The 26556-nt window shown below is 46.6% G+C and overlaps 1 protein-coding gene across 2 annotated transcripts; it reads left to right on the top strand.

Annotated features, from left to right (window-relative positions):
* Window positions 1-335: 335 nt before the first annotated feature.
* LOC311322213 (glutamate receptor 2-like) lies at window positions 336-26556 on the top strand (the record flags this gene model as incomplete). Of its 2 annotated transcripts, XM_084454260.1 has the most annotated exons (15): window positions 336-405; window positions 884-1024; window positions 9603-9842; window positions 9970-10166; window positions 10417-10470; window positions 10632-10790; window positions 10953-11120; window positions 11279-11383; window positions 19403-19510; window positions 19899-20105; window positions 21014-21381; window positions 22444-22642; window positions 23185-23432; window positions 24421-24535; window positions 26311-26556. In XM_084454260.1, 15 exons carry the CDS (start codon window positions 336-338, stop codon window positions 26554-26556), a joined length of 2625 nt encoding a protein of 874 aa, XP_084310386.1. The 2 variants fall into 2 exon arrangements, with proteins under 2 accessions (XP_084310386.1, XP_084310387.1); XM_084454261.1 differs by lacking the exons at window positions 336-405; window positions 24421-24535 and adding an exon at window positions 25365-25479 and having other exon boundaries at window positions 937-1024.

Genomic DNA, 26556 nt, shown 5'->3' with positions numbered 1-26556 from the left:
CCGTCCTGCGCGCGTGTGACTGTAGGCTACTCGAGTCTGGAGCTCGTCTCCGCTCGTGTCTTTCCGTCCTCATCAGTATTCTCTAGCTGTCTGCTCGCGGTCGGTCCTGCAGTGCTCGCGCATAGGAGCAAGAGAGAGAGAGAGACATCTGCAGAGCTCGAGCCATCCTCCCACGTCCGGACCACAAACAACGGGCACGCGACCCCCCCCCTTTTCAGGTGCCCATCACCGTTAATCCGGCCTCCGGTTACTATGAGGACAGGCTGAGGTGCCGGTACCCGCTGGATGTCGTTATTCGGTAGACATCGACACTGCGTTTGGAAATGTTGAAGACGATGAATCTGCTGTTTGTGCTGGCAGTCTTTTGGCGCGAGTCGCTCTGCGGTTCTCCCAGTGTTCAGATAGGTACGTAGTCCTCCGCTCCTATCTCCTCCTCTTCTCCTCCTCTCCTATCTCCTCCTCTTCTCCTCCTCTCCATCTGCCGACGGCTGCAGAACCGAACCAATTCGTCTTGTTGTGACAGCGAGGCTCAGATTAGGCCTTTTAAATTAGAACATGGAATGTTTTCGACATGATTACCAATGCGGCCGATGTTGATTAAGAATGAAAATGATGTTTAAGAAGAAATGGATTTGAGGAGAAAAACAGTTTTATACAGAACATCGAAGTGGCCGAGGATGATATGTATAGGCTACTGATTGTTCCGTGTGTGTTTAAAAAGGCTATTCATTCTGCTTCTCTCTCTCTCTCTCTCTCTCTTCTCTCTCTCTCTCTCTCTCTCTCTCTCTCTCTCTCTCTCTCTCTCTCTCTCTCTCTCTCTCTCTCTCTCTCTCTCTCTCTCTCTCTCTCTCTCTCTCTCTCTCTCTCTCTCTCTCTCTTGTAGGGGGCTTGTTTCCTCGTGGTGCGGACCAGGAGTACAGTGCGTTCCGGATCGGGATGGTCCAGTTTGGGACGGCGGAGTTCCGCCTCACGCCTCATATTGACAATCTGGAGGTGGCTAACAGCTTCGCAGTGACCAACTGCTGTGAGTGGGATGACAAGCCGTAATGGTTTTATTAATCCTTTTACCGGGGGAAGCTGGTGGGGGTGGGTTGGCACTGATTTGAGGAGCTCTAACCCGCGCGCAGCCCACTGGGAGACGATGTATTTAATATTGCAGGCTCGCGGGCGCGTTACGCTCCAGTGACATCAGACAGTCTGAATAAAACGGGTCGGGGAGAGTGCGTGTACTTGACATGCCAGCCCACTGCACAACGGTCCTTAAAGGCCTCCTATTGGGTTAGGGTTAGTTCCTATTGCGGCCTACCAGATGCCTGTGGTTGTAGGCCTACTCTACATTCTGTTTTGTAGGTGCTATTTAGTAGCTGTTGATTTTAATATTAAAGACCTCGAGGGTGTTCCATTTGCCACACTGCAGTGGTAAACACATACAGTTCACACAAATACACATGTGAGCGAGCGGGGACAGACACACACACATGCATCTGCAGTCGTCGGTGGAAATTGTTCCCTGAATTTCTCCCATCCAAGCGGTCCTCCATCTTCTTGCTGTGAGGTGACAGTACTGCACATGAGTGATTTTGGGGTTCAGGGTCTTGCTCAAGGACAGTTCGGCACACTGCCAGGAGCTGGGATCGAACCAGAGACCTCCGAATCCCGATGCTCCACCTCCCAAGCTACGCGCCACCCCTATCCTATGCACTATGCTTTGCATACATCTACTTTCCATACAATCTGCATACAACTTCTACTTTCCAGAGGAAGCATCCAACAACACCAAAAAAGCCTCTTCAGTTTTTCTATTTATTGAAACAGTCTAGTGCGATAAGTGTGGGAAAGAAGCACAGGTGTAATGACCAGCCAAACCATATGGCATATTTTGACCATTTGTCAAGTAGAACTTTCATCATACTCTTTTCACACACTAGTTTAACTTTCTGTTCTTACAAACACAAAATACCTATAGGATGTGGTATGGAGAATCCAGGCTACTACCTCTATACTTGTGACTTACGACTGAGGTAAGCTACAGTAGGACTGAAGTAAGCTACTGTAGTACTAATGTGTAGGCTACTGTAGGAATGATGCAGGCTACTTTAGTACTGATATAGGCTACTGTAGTACTGATGCAGGCCATTGCCGTACTGTAGGACTGAGAGGCTACTGTAGGACTGAGGTAGGCCACTGTAGGACTGAGGTAGGCTACTGTAGGACTGAGGTAGGCCACTGTAGGACTGAGGTAGGCCACTGTAGGACTGAGGTAGGCTACTGTAGGACTGAGGTAGGCCACTGTAGGACTGAGGTAGGCCACTGTAGGACTGAGGTAGGCTACTGTAGGACTGAGGTAGGCCACTGTAGGACTGTAGTATGATGGTAGTACTGATGGGTTAAAAGCAGAGAACTTTCATCGGTGGATGCTCCAGCCATTCCGTGTGTGTTTTGCCGCCTACACCATGTGATATGCCGCCTTTCACCGTGTGACAAGTAAAGATGTTTGTTTGTTTTAGTACTGATGTAGGCTACTGTGGTACTGATGTAGGCTACTGGATTACTGTAGGGTTCATGTAGGGTACTGTCTGACTGATGTAGGCTACTGTAGTACTGATGTAGGCTACTGTAGTACTGATGTAAGTTACTGTAGGGCTGATGTAGGCTACTGTAGTACTGATGTAGGCTACTGTAGTACTGATGTAGGCTACTGTAGGGTTGATGTAGGCTATTGTAGTACTGATGTAGGCTACTGTGGTACTGGAGGATGGATGTACGCCACTGTAGTACTGGTGTAGGGTACTGTAGTACTGATATAGGTTACTGTAGTACTGATATAGGTTACTGTAGGACTGATGTACGTTGCTGTAGTACTGATATAGGCTACTGTAGGGCTGATGTAGGCTACTCTAGTATTGGAGGACTGAGGTAGGCTACTGTAGTACTGATGTAGGCTAACTGTAGGACTGATGTAGGCTAACTGTAGGACTGATGTAAGCTAGTGTAGTACTGTAGTACTGGTGTAGGCTACTGTAGTACTGGTGTGGGCTACTGTAGTACTGATGTAGGCTAATGTAGGGTTGATGTAGGCTACTGTAGAGCTGATGTAGGCTACTGTAGAACTAAGGTAGGCTACTGTAGGACTGATGTAGGGTACTGTAGAATTTATAGTAAATCTGAGCGGACAAAAATGACATGACGTTTCCCAAGGCTCCATTCTGGGGCCTACTCTGTTCAACATGTACATGCTCCCACTAGCTCAAATTATGGAAAACAAAAGCTATGCAGACGACACACATTTATATCACTATATCACCAGGGGACTATAATCCCATACAAGCGCTGAGTAAGTGCATTGAACAAATCAAAGATTGGATGTGCCAGAACTTTCTTCAACTAAACAAAAATAAAATGGAGCCAAAGAAGAATGATTAAAAGTCAGCGCTCAGCTCCAATCAGTAATGCTAAAAACCACAAACGAAGCCAGAAATCTTGGTGTAGTCATGGACTCAGACCTGAATTTCAACAGTCACATTAAGACAATTACAAAGTCAGCCTACTATCACCAGTGGCGATTACTCCTATAAGCCAGGGTAAGCCTGGCTTACCCATACAAATCCGAATAAAACTTGATTTTTCCGCCTTCTCGACTTTCAGACTGTTTTTGACTTAAATGCGTCTTGTATTCTGCCTTATTGCTTCATTTTCATCCGTGTTTACTGTTTTCGTAGTGCTCCGTCACCCCCTACATGCCTCGTGAAAATACAGTCCACGTTACGGTCCGTTGACAGCTGTCTTACTAGCTCGTCTTTCACTTAACATTGTAGGCCAGGTAAAAGGATTCTGGCTTACGGAAATCAAGACCAAGTGAAATATCAACCAATCAAATTAGCCCACACATACAAAACCACAAAAAATGTCATCAGTCGATATGTAACCTAATCTGTCATTTGTCAAAATGCTTAAAAGTGGGCGTAGGGTAGGCCTTAGCCAGTTCTGGAAGTGCTTACATTGGAATTCCCATTGACATTTTAACATTGACACGGTTTATCCAATAAAAACTTGTCATGACTGTCCCGTCATTCATGTTACTTGTCAATCACGTTACACACTTTAACAATCTAGCTACTGGCAGCATCAACGGACATGGAAAACTGAGATCTTGAGTATTTGTTGAAAATTGATTCCAAAGTGAAGTGGATTAAACAAGTTTGGGTTACGATATAAGGTAGGTCTTTTGTGATTAATTACCAGTTGTTATGGCTGTGCGTTTTGCTTTGCCTAGTTTAATCAGCACTCGAGAGCGTGAACTTTGCTTCCTGGAGCGGTGGGCTAATAGGGCTAGTAGCCTAGTAGTAGCCTAAACACTGATTAGTGAAGTAGGGGAGTAGGCTATTGAGTGCTGTGCCCTAAGGGGGTGTATTTTATCATCCTGTCATTCCTCTTCGTGGTGCTTGGCCATTGTCATATAATGGCTCTGTAGTTTATTTAGTGTGTCCCTAAAAGCTTGGTTGTTTCGGCCTAAATATTGCCCTCTTATTCGTTCGCTCTCAAATTAGTTGTGTTAAAAAACAGAAATTTGTTGTGTTAAAAAACATCAGTAGCCTAGGCTACTGTAGTCTTTCTGTATGTTTTTACTTATAAAAATGCCAATGCTCAGCACCCTTCTGCTGCTGTGAAACCTCCCATCAGGGCATGCTTTGAAAGCGCACCCCCCAAAAAATCATATGCACAGCACGTGCGTGTTCGTTGGTCTTGGCTTACCTGGTTCTGACCCACCAATAAAGATTAATGCAGGATCTGGAAAAACTTGTCCATGTGTTTATCTTCAGTAGACTCGACTACCGTAACGGTGTGTTTACAGGTCTCTCTGAAAAATCGATCAGACAGCTGCAGCTGATTCAGAATGAGTAAGTGGATCACATCACTCCAGTTCTGAGGTGCTTACACTGGCTTCCTGTCTGTCAAAGAATTGACTTTAAAATACTGTTGCAGGCCCCTAGCCAGCCTTGTTGAAGGGGGGGTTCGTTTTTATCAGAAAGCGGACCTTATCGCATTTTTCTCGAAGATCCCGTCGCTCGGCAAGTTGTTGACGGGGGTGGGGGGGTGACAAATTATTTTGATTGACGTGCGAGTTGTTGGGGGGGGGGACCTTTGGTCTTAAATTCGGGACCTTTGGTCGTGAGGGGGGGTTCGTTCGATCCACCCGATCCCCCCCCTGGCTACGGGCCTGTGCTGTTGGTTTATAAAGCACTGAATGGTTTAGGGTCAAAATATATTTCTGATCTGCTGCTACGTTATGAACCATCCAGACCTCTCAGGTCGTCTGGCACAGGCCTGCTTTCTGTCCCCAGAGTTAAAACAAAACATGGAGAAGCAGCGTTCAGTTTTTATGCTCCACATATCTGGAACAAACTTCCCTAAAAACTGCAGGTCTGCTGCAACTCTCAGTTCTTTCAAATCAAGACTGAAAACGTCTTTTTGCCGCTGCTTTTTATTAAATCAAATAATTATTTATTCATACACTGCACTGTAACTTTTATTCCTGTATTTTATTTTTCCTGCATTTTGTTTTAAATGACCTTTTTTGCATTTTGTTTTATATGTTGAATCCTTTTATGTGTTGCACTTTGTCTTGATGCTTTTAATGTCTCATGTAAAGCACATTGAATTGCCTTGTTGCTGAAATGTGCTCTACAAATAAACTTGCCTTGCCTTGATGTAGGGTGCTGTAGTACTGTAGGACTGATGTAGGCTACTGTAGGACTGATGTAGGCTACTGTAGGACTGATGTAGGCTACTGTAGGACTGAGGTAGGCTACTGTAGGACTGATGTAGGCTACTGTAGGACTGATGTAGGCTACTGTAGGACTGAGGTAGGCTACTGTAGGACTGATGTAGGCTATTGTAGGACGCATGTAGGCTGCTGTCAGAATGATGTAGGCTTCTGTAGGACTCATGTAGGCTACTATCACATAAATCTACTAACCCTGTATCACATAAATCTACTAACCCTGTATCATATAAATCTACTAACCCTGTATCACTGAGAAATCTACTAACCCTGTATCACATAAATCTACTAACCCTGTATCATATAAATCTACTAACCCTGTATCACAGAAATCTACTAACCCTGTATCACAGAAATCTACTAACCCTGTATCACACAGATATTTACTAACCCTATATCACACAGATAATCATTTTAAAGCCCAGAATGTCATTGTAGCATTCAAAGTCTATATAGGCTTAGTCGAAATAGGCTACTCTTGTCCTACCAACATTATATAGAGATCTAGCCTATTAGTCAGGCAATAAAGCTTGTTAGACAAAAAATAGGCTATAGGCTATATAACATTAATAAAATAGACTGAGTTTCCTAATTATATGACTTGTGACTTATGACTTCATATAATCTGGTCTAGCAGGCCTACATCAAAAGAAAGAACAACATTAATAATGATAATAATAATAATAATAATAATTATTATTATTATTATTATTATTATTATTATACAACGATAATGATAAAATAAATTATGCTGAATAAATAATTAGTACTACCTACTAGTTAATTGCTTACTAAGGAATGCACCCTAATTTGGAAATGTAGGCCTGAGAACGGACTGACCAAGATTTCCTTTGATTGAAGATAGGCAGCCCTAAATAAATGCATATGAAACAAATTATTTTCATAGATGACTGTCAGGGTATGTTTACAACAGGCACGCACATGCCCAGTGTTGTGAATGGCATTGCGATATCGTTGCCTGTAACCCTGATAACCTCTGGCAATGCTGATAAACATTGCCGTGTAACCCAGGCCTTTGTGATGAGCCAGTGGCTAGTACTGTATGTGGTACAGTATGTGTTTTTGTTTGCTCTTGTAATTGAGCTAAGGTTCTAGAGCCATCGCCTGGCATCTCCAGCCTGGTCACGTGAGCTCACATTCTGTTTCTCTCCATCAATAAACTGATTCTGATTACGCTGATTGGCTTAAGGATTGTGTCTGTCAAGGCAAGTACTCCTGCTCCTGAAATGGGTTAGGGTTAGGGTTAGGGTTAGACCCTGGGATGAAATGGGTCTGGGCTGCTAGAAGATTTTGTCTTCCAGGCTAGTAGATCCAGTCTGGACAGAAGGATGTCCTTATGCTTGGGGGAGAGGGGGTGGGTTAGGGTAAGTGGGTTAGGGTAAGCGGACTAGGGTGCTTGGTGGTCAACCTCCTGACCCTTAGGGCGGAGGAGTCGGGATGTGTTGTTACCATGGTAATAAGGAGTTACAAGGTGAGGGTGGGTGTTACCATGGTAATGAGGAGGTGTAGGTGTGTCATAAGAGGAGAGAGTGATGCAACAATGCTGTCTGATAGGACAGGCCTGTTTTCAATGGATAGCCTTCATGTATGTGTTGGTTTGATTGTACAATGTTTGATTATTTGTGTGTGTGCGTGAGTGCGTGTGTGTGCATGTGAGTGTATGTAGGGCAGCGCTGAGCTGTTTTTCTGCTTGGCGGCCATGTCTGTCTCTGCCTGTCTTTGATGCAGTGAAGAAAAGGAGAAGGCCAATGGCAGTGTTCAGAATGGCTGAGTGAGCGCCCATCCCCCCACCCCATACAACCTACACAACACACACACACATACACACACCATACAACACACGCACACACACACACAGTTGTGATGAGGGTTAGGGTTTATGTCTTTTATACATCAACACAGTTTCTTTTTACATTCACACACACAGTTGTCAGTGGCTGTGCAGCACAGGATGAGCTGTTTAGGGTTAGAGATGAGCTGGTTAGGGTTAGGGATGAGCTGGTTAGGGATGAGCTGGTTAGGGTTAGGGATGAGCTGGTTAGGGTTAGGGATGAGCTGGTTAGGGATGAGCTGGTTAGGGTTAGGGATGAGCTGGTTATTAAGTGCCTTGCACAAGGGCAGGTTCTGGATCATTTTACAAACTTTTTCCAGTGCCTGGCTCAGGACTCGAACCAGCGACCTTCTGCTTTAAGTACCTAGCCACCGGGCCTACCCCAACTACACTGTTACTGCAATATATTATTACTTGTATTCACTACTATCAGAGACGGACAGATAGAGATAGAGAGAGAGAGAGGGAGTGTTTATCTCATGACAAAGCAGGAATGAAACTAAATGTTTTACCTTTGGAGAATACAAAATCAGGGCAGCTAAGTAGGACAGCTAAATATACATCTACTGTTGAACACACACACACTCATATGTGCACACATGCACACAAACGCTCATACGGACACACACACACATACTCATATGTGCACACACACGCACACAAACGCTCATACGGACACACACACACACATACTCATATGTGCACACACACGCACACAAACGCTCATACGGACACACACACACACATATGTGCACACACACGCACACAAACGCTCATATGTGCACACACGCACACAAACGCTCATACGGACACACACACACAAATACTCATACACTCACTCATACACACACAGGAGCAGAAAGGCAGCATTGATCAGGTTGGGTAAGGGTTAAGATCAGGTGTGTGAAGTTTAGGGTTTAAGATCAGGTGGGCGAGAGAATCAGACATCTCCTCGTGAGTCTCTGCATGAAGAAGACAGCCGCTCTGAGCTGAGTATAATGAGCAGAGGGAGGAGGAGAGGGAGAGGAAGCCATCTTGGCTATAATAGTGGAGGAAGGGCCGACATCTTGTAAGTAGAGGAATGACAGACTGGTCTTGGCTTTAGTAGTAGAGGAATGACAGACTGGTCTTGGCTTTAGTAGTAGAGGAATGACAGACTGGTCTTGGCTTTAGTAGTAGAGGAATGACAGACTGGTCTTGGCTTTAGTAGTAGAGGAATGACAGACTGGTCTTGGCTTTAGTAGTAGAGGAATGACAGACTGGTCTTGGCTTTAGTAGTGGGGGAGCAGCTTCTGCAGACCTGAAAGTTGCTAGTGTGAGATTTACCACTTTACACAACTTGGTGATGAGTATTAGTACGAGTGTGTGATAGTATTTTAAACTGGTCTAGTCAAAAGATTTACCAAGATACGTTCAAAAGGTTAAGTCTGGTTTATTGTGAAAAACAATACGTGCGCAAGGACTTCCTGAACAACGCAACAAAGGTGGTTTCGTCAGAGAAGTGAATTCAGCCTCTTCTAGCTGTGGCTTATATGCAGTCAAAACACAGGTAAAGTCCTTCTAGGATGTGATTGGCTAACTCATTGCACGTCATGTGAAATGGCAGGCGTGGCCAAGAGTACAGACATGTGACAAACAAAGAAAACAAAGGTCTGAAGACGAAGGTGTGGCCCTTCTGACTTAAACAAAGAGATGAGGAAGAGCGAGGCAGAGGGGGTGTTTACAATTACAAAAGGGGGAGAGTTGAGGTGTTTACAATTACAAAGGGAGATTGAAACTAGGGGTTGCAGGGGACTTGATGAATACTTGGGGGGAGGTGATGAATTACAAGAGAAGTGAGAGGACAAAGGTTTAAGGTGTTTGGATGTAAATTCCTGGACAAGTGCAGTGCCGTATCAGACGTGCGGAGTATTACTGATCCAGATCTCTCGTGTGTGTGTGTGTGTGTGCGTGTGCGTGTGCGTGCAGTCTGCTCTCAGTTCTCCAGAGGAGTGTATGCCATCTTTGGTTTCTATGATAAGAAGTCAGTCAACACCATCACCTCCTTCTGTGAGACTCTGCATGTCTCGTTCATCACCCCGTCCTTCCCTGCCGACGGCCTCAACCAGTTCGTCCTGCAGATGAGGCCAGACATCAAGGGCCCCCTGGTGAGCCTGGTGGAGTACTACAAGTGGGAGAAGTTTGCCTACCTGTACGACAGCGACAGAGGTGAGTTAGAAGTGCTGTGCAGATCTGTGCTCTGATTGGCTGTGCGGATCTGTGCTCTGATTGGCTGTGCGGATCTGTGCTCTGACTGGCTGTGCGGATCTGTGCTCTGATTGGCTGTGCTGTGCAGGTCTGTCCACTCTGCAGGTGATCCTGGACACGGCGGCGGAGAGGAAGTGGGTGGTGACGGCCATCAACGTGGGCAACCTGAAGGACGAGAGGAAGGATGAGGCTTACCGCTCACTGTTCCAGGACCTGGAGATCCGCAAGGAGAGACGCATCATCCTGGACTGTGAACAGGACAAGGTCAAGGACATAATGGAACAGGTAGGAACACCAGGCTCAGCCTGGCCTCATAGGGGAGAGTGTGTGTGTGTGTGTGTGTGTGTGTGTGTGTGTGTGTGTGTGTGTGTGTGTGTGTGTGTGTGTGTGTGTGTGTGTGTGTGTGTGTGTGTGTGCGTGCGGTCTAATGCGACTCCAGTCGTAAACATACTTTCCTTTGAAGTACTTAAATGTTTGATCACTGATCATGTGGTGAATCAGGAAGGATTATTGATCAATGCTGTCTTCCTGCCAGGTTATAACGATTGGCCGACATGTGAAAGGATACCATTACATCATCGCTAACCTGGTGAGTGATCTGGTGAGTGACTCTCTCTATGACCTCTGATATCTATGCAAACATAACCAGAGACTGTGTGTGTGTGTGTGTGTGTGTGTGTGTGTGTGTGTGTGTGTGTGTGTTTGTGTGTGTGTGTGTATGTGTGTGGGGGGGGCGGGGGTGGGGGGCAGGGTTTTGTGGATGGAGACCTGTCTAAGATCCAGTATGGTGGCGCCAACGTGTCAGGCTTCCAGATTGTGGACTTTGATGATCCGCTGGTGTCCAGGTTTGACCAGAGATGGGAGGCTCTGGAGGAGAAGGAGTACCCTGGCGCAGACAACAGGATCAGGGTACCCCTCACCCCTAACCTCTTCTAACACCTCCTAGATCCAAATCCTAAACAGCAAGACTCAACACTCTATCTCTCTCCATCCCTCCATCTGTCTCTCTCTCCATCCCTCCATCTCTGTCTCTCTCTCTCTCCATCTCTATCTGTCTCCATATCTCTCTAGTACACTTCTGCCCTGACCTATGACGCTGTCCAGGTGATGACGGAGGCGTTCCGTTTCCTCCACAAGCAGCGAATCGACATCAGTAGGAGGGGCAACAGTGGAGACTGTCTGGCCAATCCCGCGGTGCCCTGGGCTCAGGGGGTGGAGATAGAACGTGCACTGAAACAGGTTACCCTAGAAACAGCCAAACACCGCTTCAGAACACAAAATCAAAACCTATGTCAGTCTCATGGAGTGTGTGTGTGTGTGTGTGTGTGTGTGTGTGTGTGTGTGCACGCGTGCGTGTGTGCACGTGTGTGGGTGTGTGTGCATTTGTGTACGTACAGGTTCGTGTGGATGGTCTAACAGGAAATATCCAGTTTGACCAGTATGGGAAGAGAGTCAACTACTCCGTCAATGTGATGGAACTGAAGAACAGTGGGCCAGTCAAGGTGCACAACAACTACCCTATCACAACCATCACATCTACAACTACCGTATCACAACCATCACACCTACAACTACCCTATCACAACCATCACACCTACAACTACCCTATCACAACCATCACACCTACAACTACCCTATCACAACCATCACACCTACAACTACCCTATCACAACCATCACACCTACAACTACCCTATCACAACCATCACACCTACAACTACCCTATCACAACCATCACACCTACAACTACCCTATCACAACCACCACACCTACAACTAGCCTATCACAACCACCACACCTGCAACTAGCCTATCACAACCACCACACCTACAACTACCCTATCACAACCATCACACCTACAACTACCGTATCACAACCATCACACCTTCAACTAGCCTATCACAACCACCACACCTACAACTACCCTATCACAACCACCACACCTACAACTACCGTATCACAACCATCACACCTACAACTACCCTATCACAACCATCACACCTACAACTACCCTATCACAACCACCACACCTACAACTACCCTATCACAACCACCACACCTGCAACTAGCCTATCACAACCACCACACCTACAACTACCCTATCACAACCATCACACCTACAACTACCGTATCACAACCATCACACCTACAACTACCCTATCACAACCACCACACCTACAACTAGCCTATCACAACCACCACACCTGCAACTAGCCTATCACAACCACCACACCTACAACTAGCCTATCACAACCATCACACCTGCAACTACCGTATCACAACCATCACACCTACAACTACCGTATCACAACCATCACACCTACAACTACCCTATCACAACCATCACACCTACAACTACCCTATCACAACCACCACACCTACAACTAGCCTATCACAACCACCACACCTGCAACTAGCCTATCACAACCACCACACCTACAACTACCCTATCACAACCATCACACCTACAACTACCCTATCACAACCACCACACCTACAACTACCCTATCACAACCATCACACCTACAACTACCGTATCACAACCATCACACCTTCAACTAGCCTATCACAACCACCACACCTACAACTAGCCTATCACAACCATCACACCTACAACTACCGTATCACAACCATCACACCTTCAACTAGCCTATCACAACCACCACACCTACAACTAGCCTATCACAACCAGCACACCTACAACTACCCTATCACAACCATCACACCTACAACTAGCCTATCACAACCATCACACCTACAACTAGCCTATCACAACCACCACACCTACAACTAGCCTATCACAACCATCACACCTACAACTACACTATCACAACCATCACACCTACAACTAGCCTATCACAACCATCACACCTACAACTACCGTATCACAACCATCACACCTACAACTACCCTATCACAACCATCACACCTACAACTAGCCTATCACAACCAGCACACCTACAACTACCCTATCACAACCATCACACCTACAACTACCGTATCACAACCACCACACCTACAACTACCCTATCACAACCATCACACCTACAACTACCCTATCACAACCATCACACCTACAACTACCGTATCACAACCATCACACCTACAACTACCCTATCACAACCAGCACACCTACAACTACCCTATCACAACCATCACACCTTCAACTAGCCTATCACAACCACCACACTTACAACTAGCCTATCACAACCAGCACACCTACAACTACCCTATCACAACCATCACACCTACAACTAGCCTATCACAACCATCACACCTACAACTACCGTATCACAATCAGCACACCTACAACTACCCTATCACAAGCATTGTGAGTACAGGTTGTTATATTTCACAGGATAGATTAGATAGTTTTTGTTTAGGTAGTTTGGGAGCCCCCCAGTGCTATGTCTGGTCCTCACTGCTTCTTCTTCGTGTGGGTTTGATGTTATATCCTCTCCCCCCAAGAATCGGGGCCGAGGGACTGTCCTTTTACCACCCCGAGCTTGGGTGAGGGGTCATTCGGGCTACATATCCGGGCACACCTCCAGGAGTCATGTCATCATTTCGACATCCACAACCGTCAGGCCATGCATTCCGTTGGGTGTCCGATATATTGGGCATATATTGGTTCCTCAGCACCACACTCGCACACCGCACAGGATACCAAGCCCCATCTGTGCATCGATGAGCGGAAGGGTCTGACGCTGGTCCGGAGGTGATTAAGCCTCACCCACACCGGTCTGGGTAAGTCCATCCTGGGAGAGGAAGGACCAGCGGCCGGGATGAAATCATGGAGTCTGGAGTTGTTTGCCTCCCACTCCGCACGCCAGATGTAGTCCGCCCATCCTGCCTCGCTGATGTTAAGATCTCTGCGTTGCTGCAGGAGATCCCGTGCGGCGGCACAAAAGGGTGTCTTGACTTGAGATGCCGGGGAGGCTCCGCTGTTGCAGTGAGCCTGTCGTGGAGCAGGTGGTTAAGCTTCACGTCCCAGCAGGCGAGATGTGCTGTGGTTCCTGTGCGGCGGAGGCCAGCAGACTGGATGCCTGCAAGGATGGGAAGGTTGTCCACAGGAGAGGGACGCAGGCATCCTGTCACGATGCGCAAGGCTTCATTGATAGGTGGGTCAATGAGGCGGGTGTGAGCGCTGTGACACCAAACCGGTGCGCAGTATTCACTGATCAATTAGACAAGGGCTAGGGCTGCCATATGCAGTGTTTTTGTGCTGGCGCCCCAGCCTGATCGGACCAGTCGCCTCATCAACGCCACATGAGCTGTTAACTTCTTGCACAGTGACTTGAGGTGCCGGCGGAATGTGAGCGACCTGTCCAATGTCACGCTGAGGTAGATTGGTTCGGCGCTGCATGGCAGGAGTGTTCTATCGATGTGCACTCGGAGCTCACGTTTGGCTACCTTCTTGTTAAGGTGGAAGGCCGCCGACATAGTCTTTGCCTCGCTGAGCTTCAATCTCCATTTCTGGAGGTATGCCACTAGTGTCTGCATGTCCTGGCCCAAGGTCTTCTCTATGGCCTGCCAGTCTCCAGCTGAGTACACCAGCGCAAGGTTGTCTGCTTAGGCATACTTCCTGGAGTCTATGATCAGCAGGTCGTAGGTGTAGATGTCCTCACTGCTGTATGCACATGACTGTGTAGCAGTGGAGGCTCGTCCATTGAGGCAGGGGAGGACAGTCCTCCTCAGTTTTTGGAGAGAAGAGATGGATTAAAATATAAATATATGAATGTATTTATTAATAATTAATATTATCTCAGTTTTGTTCATAAAGCAGGTTTTCCCTATGGATAAAAACCCAATATTGAAATTCTAAAGCTCCAACAGTGACATCTATAACATGCAGCTGGAGGACCCATAGATATCTATGGAAGGGAGGCTAGCCTCCCTTAGGGCGGGTTCTTTTCTCTTAAATCAATGTAATGCCTTTTTTCTTGCTAATTTGTGATTGGCCAAAACGCTGAAAAATTACCGCAAGGGAGGCTAGTCCTCCGGCCCTGTCTGAACAGGATTTAATGATTGACATTTTGTAAGTCCAATCACATTCCAGATTCCAGATTTACCACAGTGAAGGCCAATTGGGTCGGCGTTGATGTCTGTGTTTCTCTTCCCTGTGTCATTAGAGACTTTTTGTGTGTTCGTAGCTCCATAATATAATACATCCGAAAGTATTATGGGACATATTATACATCAAACTGTTCGTCTATTTGTCTTGATTCTAGCCATCTAAATATCTAAGCTGACATAAATACTTTTTGAGCTAGAGCCGTCTGAACACGACAGTTCCACTGGCTGGCTATAGCCGGTAACGTTAGCTACGAGGTGCATGTGAGGCTGGAGGCGCAAACTGTCAGCAACTCGTCCAAAACATTTCTAGAGACTGGGTCTCAACACCGAATCGGAGAAATCCACAGCCTGGCTCCTGCTTGCGTGAGAATTGATCGCTTTGCGGTGCTTATTCCTCATCCAGTGATGGATGGGTGGATGGAAAACTTTCAACTGAATGTTCATATTGTTCTGATAACAGCAACCCAAATGAGCTAATCCCATAGCTGTACCATTGCTAGATAGCCATGAGCGAACTGTTGGATACTGCATGCTGTGCAATGTATTCCATTGTCCAGTTGTCAAATCTATTTGCCAACAAACTGTTTGAGAGCCAGCACACCTGTGTCCCCTAATCATTTTTTTTTTTCATATATCACCTAACCTCCAGCACCTCACCAATATCAATTCTTTACTCTCTCTTAATAGAAGAGTACAATCCATTACAACAACTATTGCTTACAACGTTTTATTGTTGTTTTGTAACATTTTATCATGAATATGATAAATAAATGCTGCATGTAGTTAAAGAAAGTGTTATTCAGTTTTTCATATGCTAAAATTGACTGTAAATCCACTTTAAAGCTGATATTTCAAATAATAACTGACTGAGGGAAAGTGCCCCTCGGCGCCCACGGGCGGTTCGCCTCTCTTGCTCCTGTCCTCCTCAATTTTTTGAGTCACCAGCCGCCACTGCTGTGTAGCCACCTACGATTCGCTCTCAGTCATCAAGTTTGCAGATGGCACAGCTGTGGTAGGCCAACAACGATGAGAAGGCCTACCTGGAGGAGGTGGGGTGCCTGACTTACCCTTACCCTAACAACGATGAGAAGGCCTACCTGGAGGAGGTGGGGTGCCTGACTAACCCTAACAACGATGAGAAGGCCTATCTGGAGGAGGTAGGGGACCTTACTAACCCTTACCCTAACAACGATGAGAAGGCCTACCTGGAGGAGGTGGGGGACCTTACTAACCCTTACCCTAACAACGATGAGAAGGCCTACCTGGAGGAGGTGGGGTGCCTGACTAACCCTAACAACGATGAGAAGGCCTACCTGGAGGAGGTGGGGTGCCTGACTAACCCTTACCCTAACAACGATGAGAAGGCCTACCTGGAGGAGGTGGGGTGCCTGACTAACCCTAACAACGATGAGAAGGCCTATCTGGAGGAGGTGGGGGACCTTACTAACCCTTACCCTAACAACGATGAGAAGGCCTACCTGGAGGAGGTGGGGGACCTTACTAACCCTAACAACGATGAGAAGGCCTATCTGGAGGAGGTGGGGTGCCTGACTAACCCTAACAACGATGAGAAGGCCTACCTGGAGGAGGTAGGGGACCTTACTAACCCTACCCTAACAACGATGAGAAGGCCTACCTGGAGGAGGTGGGGGACCTTACTAACCCTTACCCTAACAACGATGAGAAGGCCTACCTGGAGGAGGTGGGGTGCCTGACTAACCCTAACAACGATGAGAAGGCCTACCTGGAGGAGGTGGGGTGCCTGAATAAGTGGTGTCAGGACAACAGCCTCCATCTGAATGTCAGTAAGATGAAGGAAATGCTAGTGGACTTTGGGACGAGGCAGGAGGGGAAATACAGAGAGGCTACCCAGCTACTCAGGCTACCCAGCTACTCAGGCTACCCAGCTACTCAGGCTACCCAGCTACTCAGGCTACCCAGCTACTCAGGCTATCCAGCTACTCAGGCTACCCAGCTACTCAGGCAGGGAAACATGCACTATTGAGAGCATCCCGGCTGGGAAAACCACTACCTGGTATAGGAGCAGCGCCAAAAAAAACATTCTGATTTTGATCCTGGCTGGGAACTTCACTGATTCTGACTATGATCCTGGCTGGGAACTTCACTGATTCTGACTATGATCCTGGCTGGGAACTTCACTGATTCTGACTATGATCCTGGATGGGAACTTCACTGATTCTGACTATGATCCTGGCTGGGAACATCACCGATTCTGACTGATCCTGGCTGGGAACATCACTGATTCTGACTCTGATCCTGGCTGGGAACTTCACTGATTCTGACTATGATCCTGGCTGGGAACATCACTGATTCTGACTCTGATCCTGGCTGGGAACATCACTGATAATGACTCTGATCTTGCCTGGGAACATCACTGATTCTGACTATGATCCTGGCTGGGAACTTCACTGATTCTGACTATGATCCTGGCTGGGAACTTCACTGATTCTGACTATGATCCTGGATGGGAACTTCACTGATTCTGACTATGATCCTGGCTGGGAACATCACCGATTCTGACTGATCCTGGCTGGGAACATCACTGATTCTGACTCTGATCCTGGCTGGGAACTTCACTGATTCTGACTATGATCCTGGCTGGGAACATCACTGATTCTGACTCTGATCCTGGCTGGGAACATCACTGATAATGACTCTGATCGGAAGGATCTGCAGAGAGTGGTGCGGTCAACAGGAGGGGAAATACAGAGAGTCTACCCAGCTACTCAGGCAGGGAAACATGCACTATTGAGAGGATCCTGGCTGGGAAAACCACTACCTGGTATAGGAGCAGTGCCAATAAAACATTTGGATTCTGATCCTGGCTGGGAACTCAACTGATTCTGACTATGATCCTGGCTGGGAACATCACCGATTCTGACTATGATCCTGGCTGGGAACATCACTGATTCTGACTATGATCCTGGCTGGGAACATCACTGACACCGACTCTGATTCTGGCTGGGAACATCACTGATTCTGACTACATTACATTACATTACAGACATTTAGCAGACGCTTTTATCCAAAGCGACTAACAATAATTGCATTTAACGTAGGAAGAGCCAATGTACTACTACTTGCCAGAACTCACAAGTGCATCTTCTTTCTTAAACAAGTGACTAAGAGTATAATCTAGTGCTGAAGGCAAAGTGCAAGAATCGCAATCTAAAGTACAGTTCAATATAATATAATACAATAAGTGCTTAGGTGGGAGGATTGTTGTAGTACTTCTTGAAGAGATGAGTTTTGAGCCTGCGACGAAAGATGGGCAGCGACTCTGCTGTCCTGACATCAGTGGGCAGTTCGTTCCACCACTGCGGGGCCAGGACAGAGAAGAGCCATGACAGTGTCGATCGACCGCAGGAGCCTCGGAGTGACGGGGCAACCAGTCGCCCTGAGGTAGCAGAGCGTAGCGGTCGGGAGGGGGTGTAGGGTTTGACCATGGCCTGGAGGTAGGGGGCTGTTCCTTTCATTGCCCTGTAGGTTAGCGCCAGAGTTTTAAACTTGATGCGAGCGGCTACAGGGAGCCAGTGTAGGGAACGGAGGAGGGAAGTTGTGTGGGAGAATTTGGGGTGGTTGAACACCAGGCGAGCAGCAGCTTTCTGGACAAGTTCCAGAGGTTAAATGGCTGACGCCGGTGCCCCAGCGAGGAGGGAGTTGCAGTAGTCCAGGCGGCTATGATCTATGACTATGATCCTGGCTGGGAATATAACTGATTCTGAATCTCATCCGGGCTGCGAACATCACTGACACCGACTCTGATCCTGGCTGGGAACATCACTGATTCTGACTCTGATCCTGGCTGGGAATATAACTGATTCTGAATCTCATCCGGGCTGGGAACAGCACTGACACCGACTCTGATCCTGGCTGGGAACATCACAGATTCTGACTCTGATCCTGGCTGGGAATATAACTGATTCTGACTCGGATCCTGGCTTGGAACATCACTGATTCTGACTCAACCGCATAATTTCATCTCTTTTGTCACCACAGCCCATTCCATTCATGGGAGGGTTGTATTTTGCTTCATTTAACTTTCTAAATAGTTTTGTGTCAGTGACATTAGGGTTAACTTCCAATACCAATGTTAGTGTAGTGGTGGTGTTCTCTCCCATCAGATATTTTTTGTCTGCCATTGTTTCAACATTGTTCAAACATTTTCAACATTGTAGCATAGTTGTGGATGTCACTGTGTCAGGTTCGCAGATCATTGTGGGATTTTTACTTGTGCGCTCCTGTTGAAGTTTGTATTGATGTATTATCAGAACATTAAACCTTCAAATGACTCCTACATCATGTTTACACGTTTCCACTGCTTCATTGGCACAACGGGGCGATGCATTATTGGCGGGGGACAACATGTTTACTGTGCACTTGTTTCTGTGTGTGCTTGTATGTCTGTTTGGTGTGTGTTTTCAGATTGGCTACTGGAATGAGGTGGATAAGATGGTGGTGACCAAATCAGATACTTTCACCAACGAAACCATGGGCATGGAGAACAAGACTGTCATCGTCACAACCATCCTTGTAAGTGTGCTATCAGTGTCTGTGTGTGTGTGTTTGTGTGTGTGTCTGTGTGTGTGTGTGTGTGTGTGTGTGCGCAAGGAGAACAGCCTTTTGTAAACACAAGCATTTATTCAAAATTCCTTTTTATTTGTCACATGTAATGTACGGTGTACAGTCACAGTGAGATGTTGCTGCCGGCTCCAAGATTATGCCTGATATAGATAAACTCTAATACTCAATTTACAAATCCATTGCAAAAGCTTATAGATACACTAACACTGTGTGTGTGTCCGTGTGTGTGCTTGTGTGTCCTTGTGTGTGTGTGTGTGTGTCTCTGTGTGTGTGTGTGTGTGTGTGTGTGTGTGTGTGTGTGTGTGTGTGTGTGTGTGTGTGCGCGCGTTCGTTGCAGGAGGCCCCTTATGTTATGATGAAGAAGAATTCAGAGTTATTTCTGGACAACGACCGCTACGAAGGCTACTGTGTTGACCTGGCAGCAGAGATCGCAAAGCACTGTGGGATACGCTACCAGCTGAGGATTGTGGGAGATGGGAAGTATGGAGCCAGAGACGCAGAGACCAAGATCTGGAATGGCATGGTGGGAGAGCTGGTGTACGGGGTGAGACAGCCTGGACCCTAACCCTAACTATCTACACATTAAGATGATTGAACTAAATTTATTAACACTGATTATCAACACAGTAGAATGATTTAACTAACTGTATTAACACTATCAGCATAGTAGGACGATTGATTGATCTAACTTTCTTAAAGCTGCAATCATTGATCTTATATCCCGCTAGCTGGCAGTAAGAGACTTGTTTACAAACAAAAGGCCTTAAACATTTAATATGTACGTTTAAGGCACAGGGTCGGAGCAAAGGCACGGTGCAGCTATTGACAACACAGGCAGAAATGCTGGAATAACAACAGACAGGTGACCGGTATGGATGAGTCATTGAAGTAGGATGCTATTAGGATGCTATGGTCAGTGAAACAATCTGATTTCAGGTGGTTTTAATTTATTTTGACAATGTGAATGAAATCAATGATTGCAGCTTTAACACTGACTAAATATACACTAACACAGTGTAACTTTATTCACACCTTATCATTTGTTTATTACTGCCCAATCAGTGGCGACCGGATTTAATCTGATTGAATCAGATTCAATCCAGACTACGTGAAGCAACAGCAACCTAGCAACCGCTCCACCGAAGACGATTGTGATTGGTTTAAATAAATACAGCATTTTCCCCCCTACCGCCGAATGGTAATGGGTCCAGCTAGACCTTTCTCCAGCGCTGACACAGCGTAAACGAAGTGTGGAGATAGATCTGGCCATGCGAGACTACTTCAACACTAACACAGTAGCTTTATTAACATGGACTACATCAACACTAACACAGTGTAACTTTATTCACACTAAGCATCAACATTAACAAGTGTAATTTTATTAACATGTACTACAACACTAACACAGTGTTCAACTAACTTTATGATACTGTATTTAATGTTTCCCTTCAGAAAGCAGACATAGCGGTAGCTCCCTTGACCATCACCCTGGTGAGAGAGGAGGTGATCGACTTCTCCAAGCCCTTCATGAGTCTGGGCATCTCAATCATGATCAAGAAGCCCCAGAAGTCCAAGCCCGGCGTGTTCTCCTTCCTAGACCCTCTGGCTTACGAGATCTGGATGTGCATCGTGTTTGCCTACATCGGCGTGAGCGTGGTGCTCTTCTTGGTCAGCCGCTTCAGCCCCTACGAGTGGCAGCTGGAGGAGTTTGAGGATGGCCAGCTGCCCACCACAGAGTCCACCAACGAGTTTGGGATCTTTAATAGTCTGTGGTTCTCTCTCGGTGCCTTTATGCAGCAAGGGTGCGATATCTCGCCAAGGTTGGTGTGGCGTCTGGCGTCCTCTGGTGCCGTCTGGTGACTGGGCACTGTAAGCAGTCCTGCTATGCGCTGGTGGATATATGCTAAACTCTGACCTCTGGGCTGCTTCTGGTCCTGATCCTGATCCTGACCTCTAACCTCACCACACCAGTATGTCAGTGTCCCTTCATTAAGCCCTCCCCCAACCTTGGTTACCTGGGTCACCTGGCTACCTACATACATACAGGGGTCCTTACCTGGCCAACTACATACAGGGGTCCTTAACTGGCCAACTATATAGAGGTGTCCTTACCTGGCACTGGGACCGTCACCCATGTCTCTCCGCTTGTCCTGAGTTTCCAGATCAGTGCAGACAAGAAGAGGAGAGGATGTATGGAGAGGAGAGGGAGAGAGGAGGGAAGGAGGAGAAAAGTGGAGAAGAGGAGTGGAGGATAGGAGGAGAGGATGAGTGGAGAGGAGGCTAGATTGTGTTTGGAAGCAGCCCAGAGCTGGGTTGGGGCCGTCACGGTGTCTTAACCTTGATGACAACTTCCTGTTTGAGCCTATATCCACCATGCATGATGTCAAATCCTCTTTCTGCCTCTTGGAGGGGTACCGTGTTTTTGCTGCATATTCCCGTTTTTCATTAAGATGCTACGGGACTACCAGGCTATCTATCTGTTTATACACCTATCTATCTATCTATCTATCTATCTATCTATCTATCTATCTATCTATCTATCTATCTATCTATCTATCTATCTATCTATCTATCTATCTATCTATCTATCTATCTATCTATCTATCTATCTACATACATACATACATACATACATACATACATACATACATACATACATACATACATGCATGCATGCATGCATGCATGCATACATACATACATACATACATACATACATACATACATACATACATACATACATACATACATACATACATACTATCCGTTACATACCTCTAACCCTCTGTGCTGTGTTTGTGTGAGGGACCTTCACATACCTCTATGCAGTGTGAGAGAGAGAGTATGTGTATGGGTGTGTCTGACTGTGTTCTCTCCCCCAGGTCATTGTCGGGGCGTATTGTGGGGGGTGTGTGGTGGTTCTTCACCCTCATCATCATCTCGTCGTACACGGCCAACCTGGCGGCTTTCCTGACGGTGGAGAGGATGGTGTCGCCCATCGAGGGAGCTGAGGACCTCGCAAAGCAAACAGAGATCACCTACGGAACACTTGACTCAGGTTCCACCAAGGAGTTCTTCAGGGTTAGTATACAGTCCACACACACACACACACACACACACAACATACACACGTTTCTCAATATGCAGACATACCCCCCCCACCCACACACACACATACATCAATACCCATACATAGCATCAATACCCTCTCATACACTCATCAACACCCTCTAATACAGTCATTAGTGTACTCAAATGTACACATTCACTGTAGTAACTGGCGGTGATATGGGCTTCATGTGGGGCTCAGTGTTTGGTTGTAGGGGTCAGGTTGTAGAACTGGCTTTTGGATGATTGCATTAACGTTAAGGCTGTTACGACACAGCAAGCTATGGCTATCAATAGTTTCAATCAACTATGACATTTACTTATAGACATAAGCCTAGTGGTGTTTTGTTAAATCTATGAAAAGAATATGCTTTATGCTTCAGTGTTGATCTGAATACCCTTGATTACAAACATAATGTATGAGAACTGAATATTCAGTCAGTAACCCCGAGTGTCTCCACAGAGGTCAAAGATAGCGCTGAATATTCAGTCAGTAACCCCGAGTGTCTCCACAGAGGTCAAAGATAGCGCTGTTTGACAAGATGTGGCAGTACATGAGGAGTGCGGAGCCGTCGGTGTTCGTGAAGAAGACAGCAGAGGGCGTGCTGAGGGTCAGGAAGTCTAAGGGGAAGTATGCCTACCTGCTGGAGTCCACCATGAACGAGTACATCGAGCAGAGGAAGCCCTGCGACACCATGAAGGTGGGAGGGAACCTGGACTCCAAGGGATACGGCATCGCCACGCCCAAAGGATCCCCATTAAGGTGGGTGGAATAGTATAACAATGTGCTGCATGTTGTTATAGTATCCCACCTACCCTGATGACTGCCCGGTTTGTATCCCTAACCCTGAGACACTAGATAGAGCAGGACTACACTACCCAGAGGTCTGTGGGGCTGGTCACATTCAACCCCTGCAGTACCTACTCAATGGCTGTCTGTCTTGGAACAGAAACATACTGATTGGCTGAGTAGAGAATGTGTCAGGTAATGCCTGGGTTGTGATTGGACCAGCCAAATGGGATCTTGGTTTGGGTTAGTAACATGATTATGACAGTGTAGCTAGTCTTCATTAGTAACATGGTTATAATAGTGTAGCTAGCATCTCATTTGCAAGGTGTAGGCAGGCTTAACATAACTGAGGATGCTATAGTTAGCTGTATGCAAAGGAAAGGTTCATTGGTTATAGTGGGTAGAATGAAAACTTGTGCGCGTGTGTGTGTGTGTGTGTGTGTGTGTGTGTGTGTGTGTGTGTGTGTGTGTGTGAGAGAGAGAGATAGAGAGAGAGAGAGATGAGACAGAGTAGTCCAGAGGTTTAGGGCTAGGGTTAAATGTTGTTGCATGTCTGTTGTGTACTGAATGTATTCGATTCTCTCTTGTCTGTTCTCTGTCTGGCTTAACGTCTATTGATGTTTTTCAGATGATGATATAATGTATAATTGTGATTTGCATATGTGTGCTCTAGACCATACTGTATTGATGACATAGTATTGATATGTTTGAGACACTACTATAGCCCTCTGTACACTACTGTGTAGCTGCCTAATCCCCACTAAAAGAGCCTGACAGGTCACTAATGCTAAAGCTACTGCTAATGCTAATGTGTCAAGCTTATCCTGATGCTAATGCTAATGGCTTGTGGCTAATGGTGACAAGAACTGTAATGCTAATGCTAATTGCTAACAGCTGGGCCTGGCTCGGGGAACAGACCTGTCACTCACCCTGTCTCACCAGTATGTTTTATCGTTTCAAGAAATGCGGTAAACCTTGCAGTGCTAAAACTGAATGAACAAGGCCTGTTGGACAAATTGAAAAACAAATGGTGGTACGACAAGGGAGAGTGCGGCAGCGGAGGAGGTGAAAGCAAGGTTAGCGCCGTCACCACGGTAACTACAGGCCATGGAGTAAGCAGCACACACACGGCGCATCTCACCCACACACACACACACAAACACTAGAGAGTAGAATTTAGATGTAGGGCAGTTTAGCTGCAGAGAGGGTATGTCTGTTGGGGGGTCTACATGTGTGAGGGTCTAGATGTAGGGTGGGCAGAGAGGGTGTGCCTACGGTGGGCAGAGAGGGTGTGTCTGTTGGGGGGTCTACATGTGTGAGGGTCTAGATGTAGGGTGGGCAGAGAGGGTGTGCCTACGGTGGGCAGAGGGGGATTGTCTAGATGTATTTAGACAGAGTAGGCAGAGTGTGAGTGTCTAGATGTGGGAGGGACTAGACAAAGGTGTGTCTACATGTGGGAGGTCTAGAGGGTGTGTCTACATGTGGGAGGTCTAGAGGGTGTGTCTACATGTGGGAGGTCTAGAGGGTGTGTCTACATGTGGGAGGTCTAGAGGGTGTCTCTACATGGGGAAGACTAGAGGGTGTGTCTACATGGGAAAGACTAGAGGTTGTGTCTACATGGGGAAGACTAGAGGGTGTGTCTACATGGGAAAGAATAGAGGTTGTGTCTACATGGGGAAGACTAGAGGGTGTGTCTACATGGGGGAGGTCTAGATTGGGAGAGAGGGTTTGCGCTGCTGGCTGTGCTGCTTACTCAGGGTGATGTGTTGGTGCCTGTCTGGTTGGGTGAAGGCTACAGTCAGACCACACAGAGCACCAGTGCCCATCACCACACTACTAGAGTCTAATGTAATAATAACATAATATAACATTGATAATGTTATTTATGTTATTTTCCACGGGAAGAACGCCAGTAAACCTTGCAGTATTGAAACTCAGTGAGCAAGGCACCTTAGACAAGCTGAAAAACAAATGGTGGTACGATAAAGGTGAATGTGGATCCAAGGACTCGGGAAGTAAGGTTAGTCAAAGCAGGTTCTTTGTGAGACACACACACACACACACACACACACACACTTAGACATAAACACAAGCACGCACACACACATAGACACAGGCACACACAAGCTGTACACAATTACATACTGAAGCACGCAGGCACACACATGCATGCAACAAGCACACGCACACACAAACACACACACTTGTGTCTGTTAGTGTGGTTAGTGGGTATGAAAGCATGGTTAGATGTGAAGCACCAATAAGATGCATCATCACTTATGCATGACTGTTGTCTTTCACACACCTGTCTTTACAAGAGCATACATGTGTACAGCAGGGGAGGCCTGAATACGTTCATGTTCTGCCTGCTTCTAACCGTGACTTTATTGACTTTATCCTTCCTGATGCGTGTATGTGTGTGTGTATGTATGTGTATGATTGTTGATGTATGTATGTATGTATGTATGTATGTATGTATGTATGTATGTATGTATGTATGTATGTATGTATGTATGTATTTATTTATTTATTTATTTATTTATGTGTATGCTTGGCGGCGTGTGTGTGTGTGTGTGTGCTTGGCGCCGTGTGTGTGTGTATGCGTGTGTGTGTGTGTGGGGGGGGGGGATGTGTGTTTGATGGTGTGAGTGTGTGCGTGTGTGTGTGTATGTATGTTTGTTTATGTGTATGTGTGATTATGTGTGTGTGTGTGTGGGTAAGTATGTGTGTGTGTGTGTGTGTGTGTGTGTGTGTGTGTGTGTGTGTGTGTGTGTGTGTGTGTGTGTGTGTGTGTGTGTGTGTGTGTGTGTGTGTGTGTGTGTGTGTGTGTGTGCATATGCGTGCCTTGCAGGAGAAGACCAGTGCCCTGAGCCTGAGTAACGTAGCAGGAGTGTTTTACATCCTTGTGGGCGGGCTGGGCCTGGCCATGCTGGTGGCTCTGGTGGAGTTCTGCTACAAGAGCCGGGCCGAGGCCAAGCGTATGAAGGTGGCGCAGACCCCCCAGAACACACTCCCCACTTCCTCGCAGAATTCACAGAATTTTGCTACTTATAAGGAAGGGTACAACGTGTATGGAATCGAAAGTGTAAAAATCTAG

Source organism: Borostomias antarcticus, assembly GCF_949987555.1.
Source record: "Borostomias antarcticus genome assembly, chromosome: 20".
Lineage (NCBI taxonomy): Eukaryota > Metazoa > Chordata > Actinopteri > Stomiiformes > Stomiidae > Borostomias > Borostomias antarcticus.
This window is presented reverse-complemented; position numbering and strand designations above follow the sequence as displayed.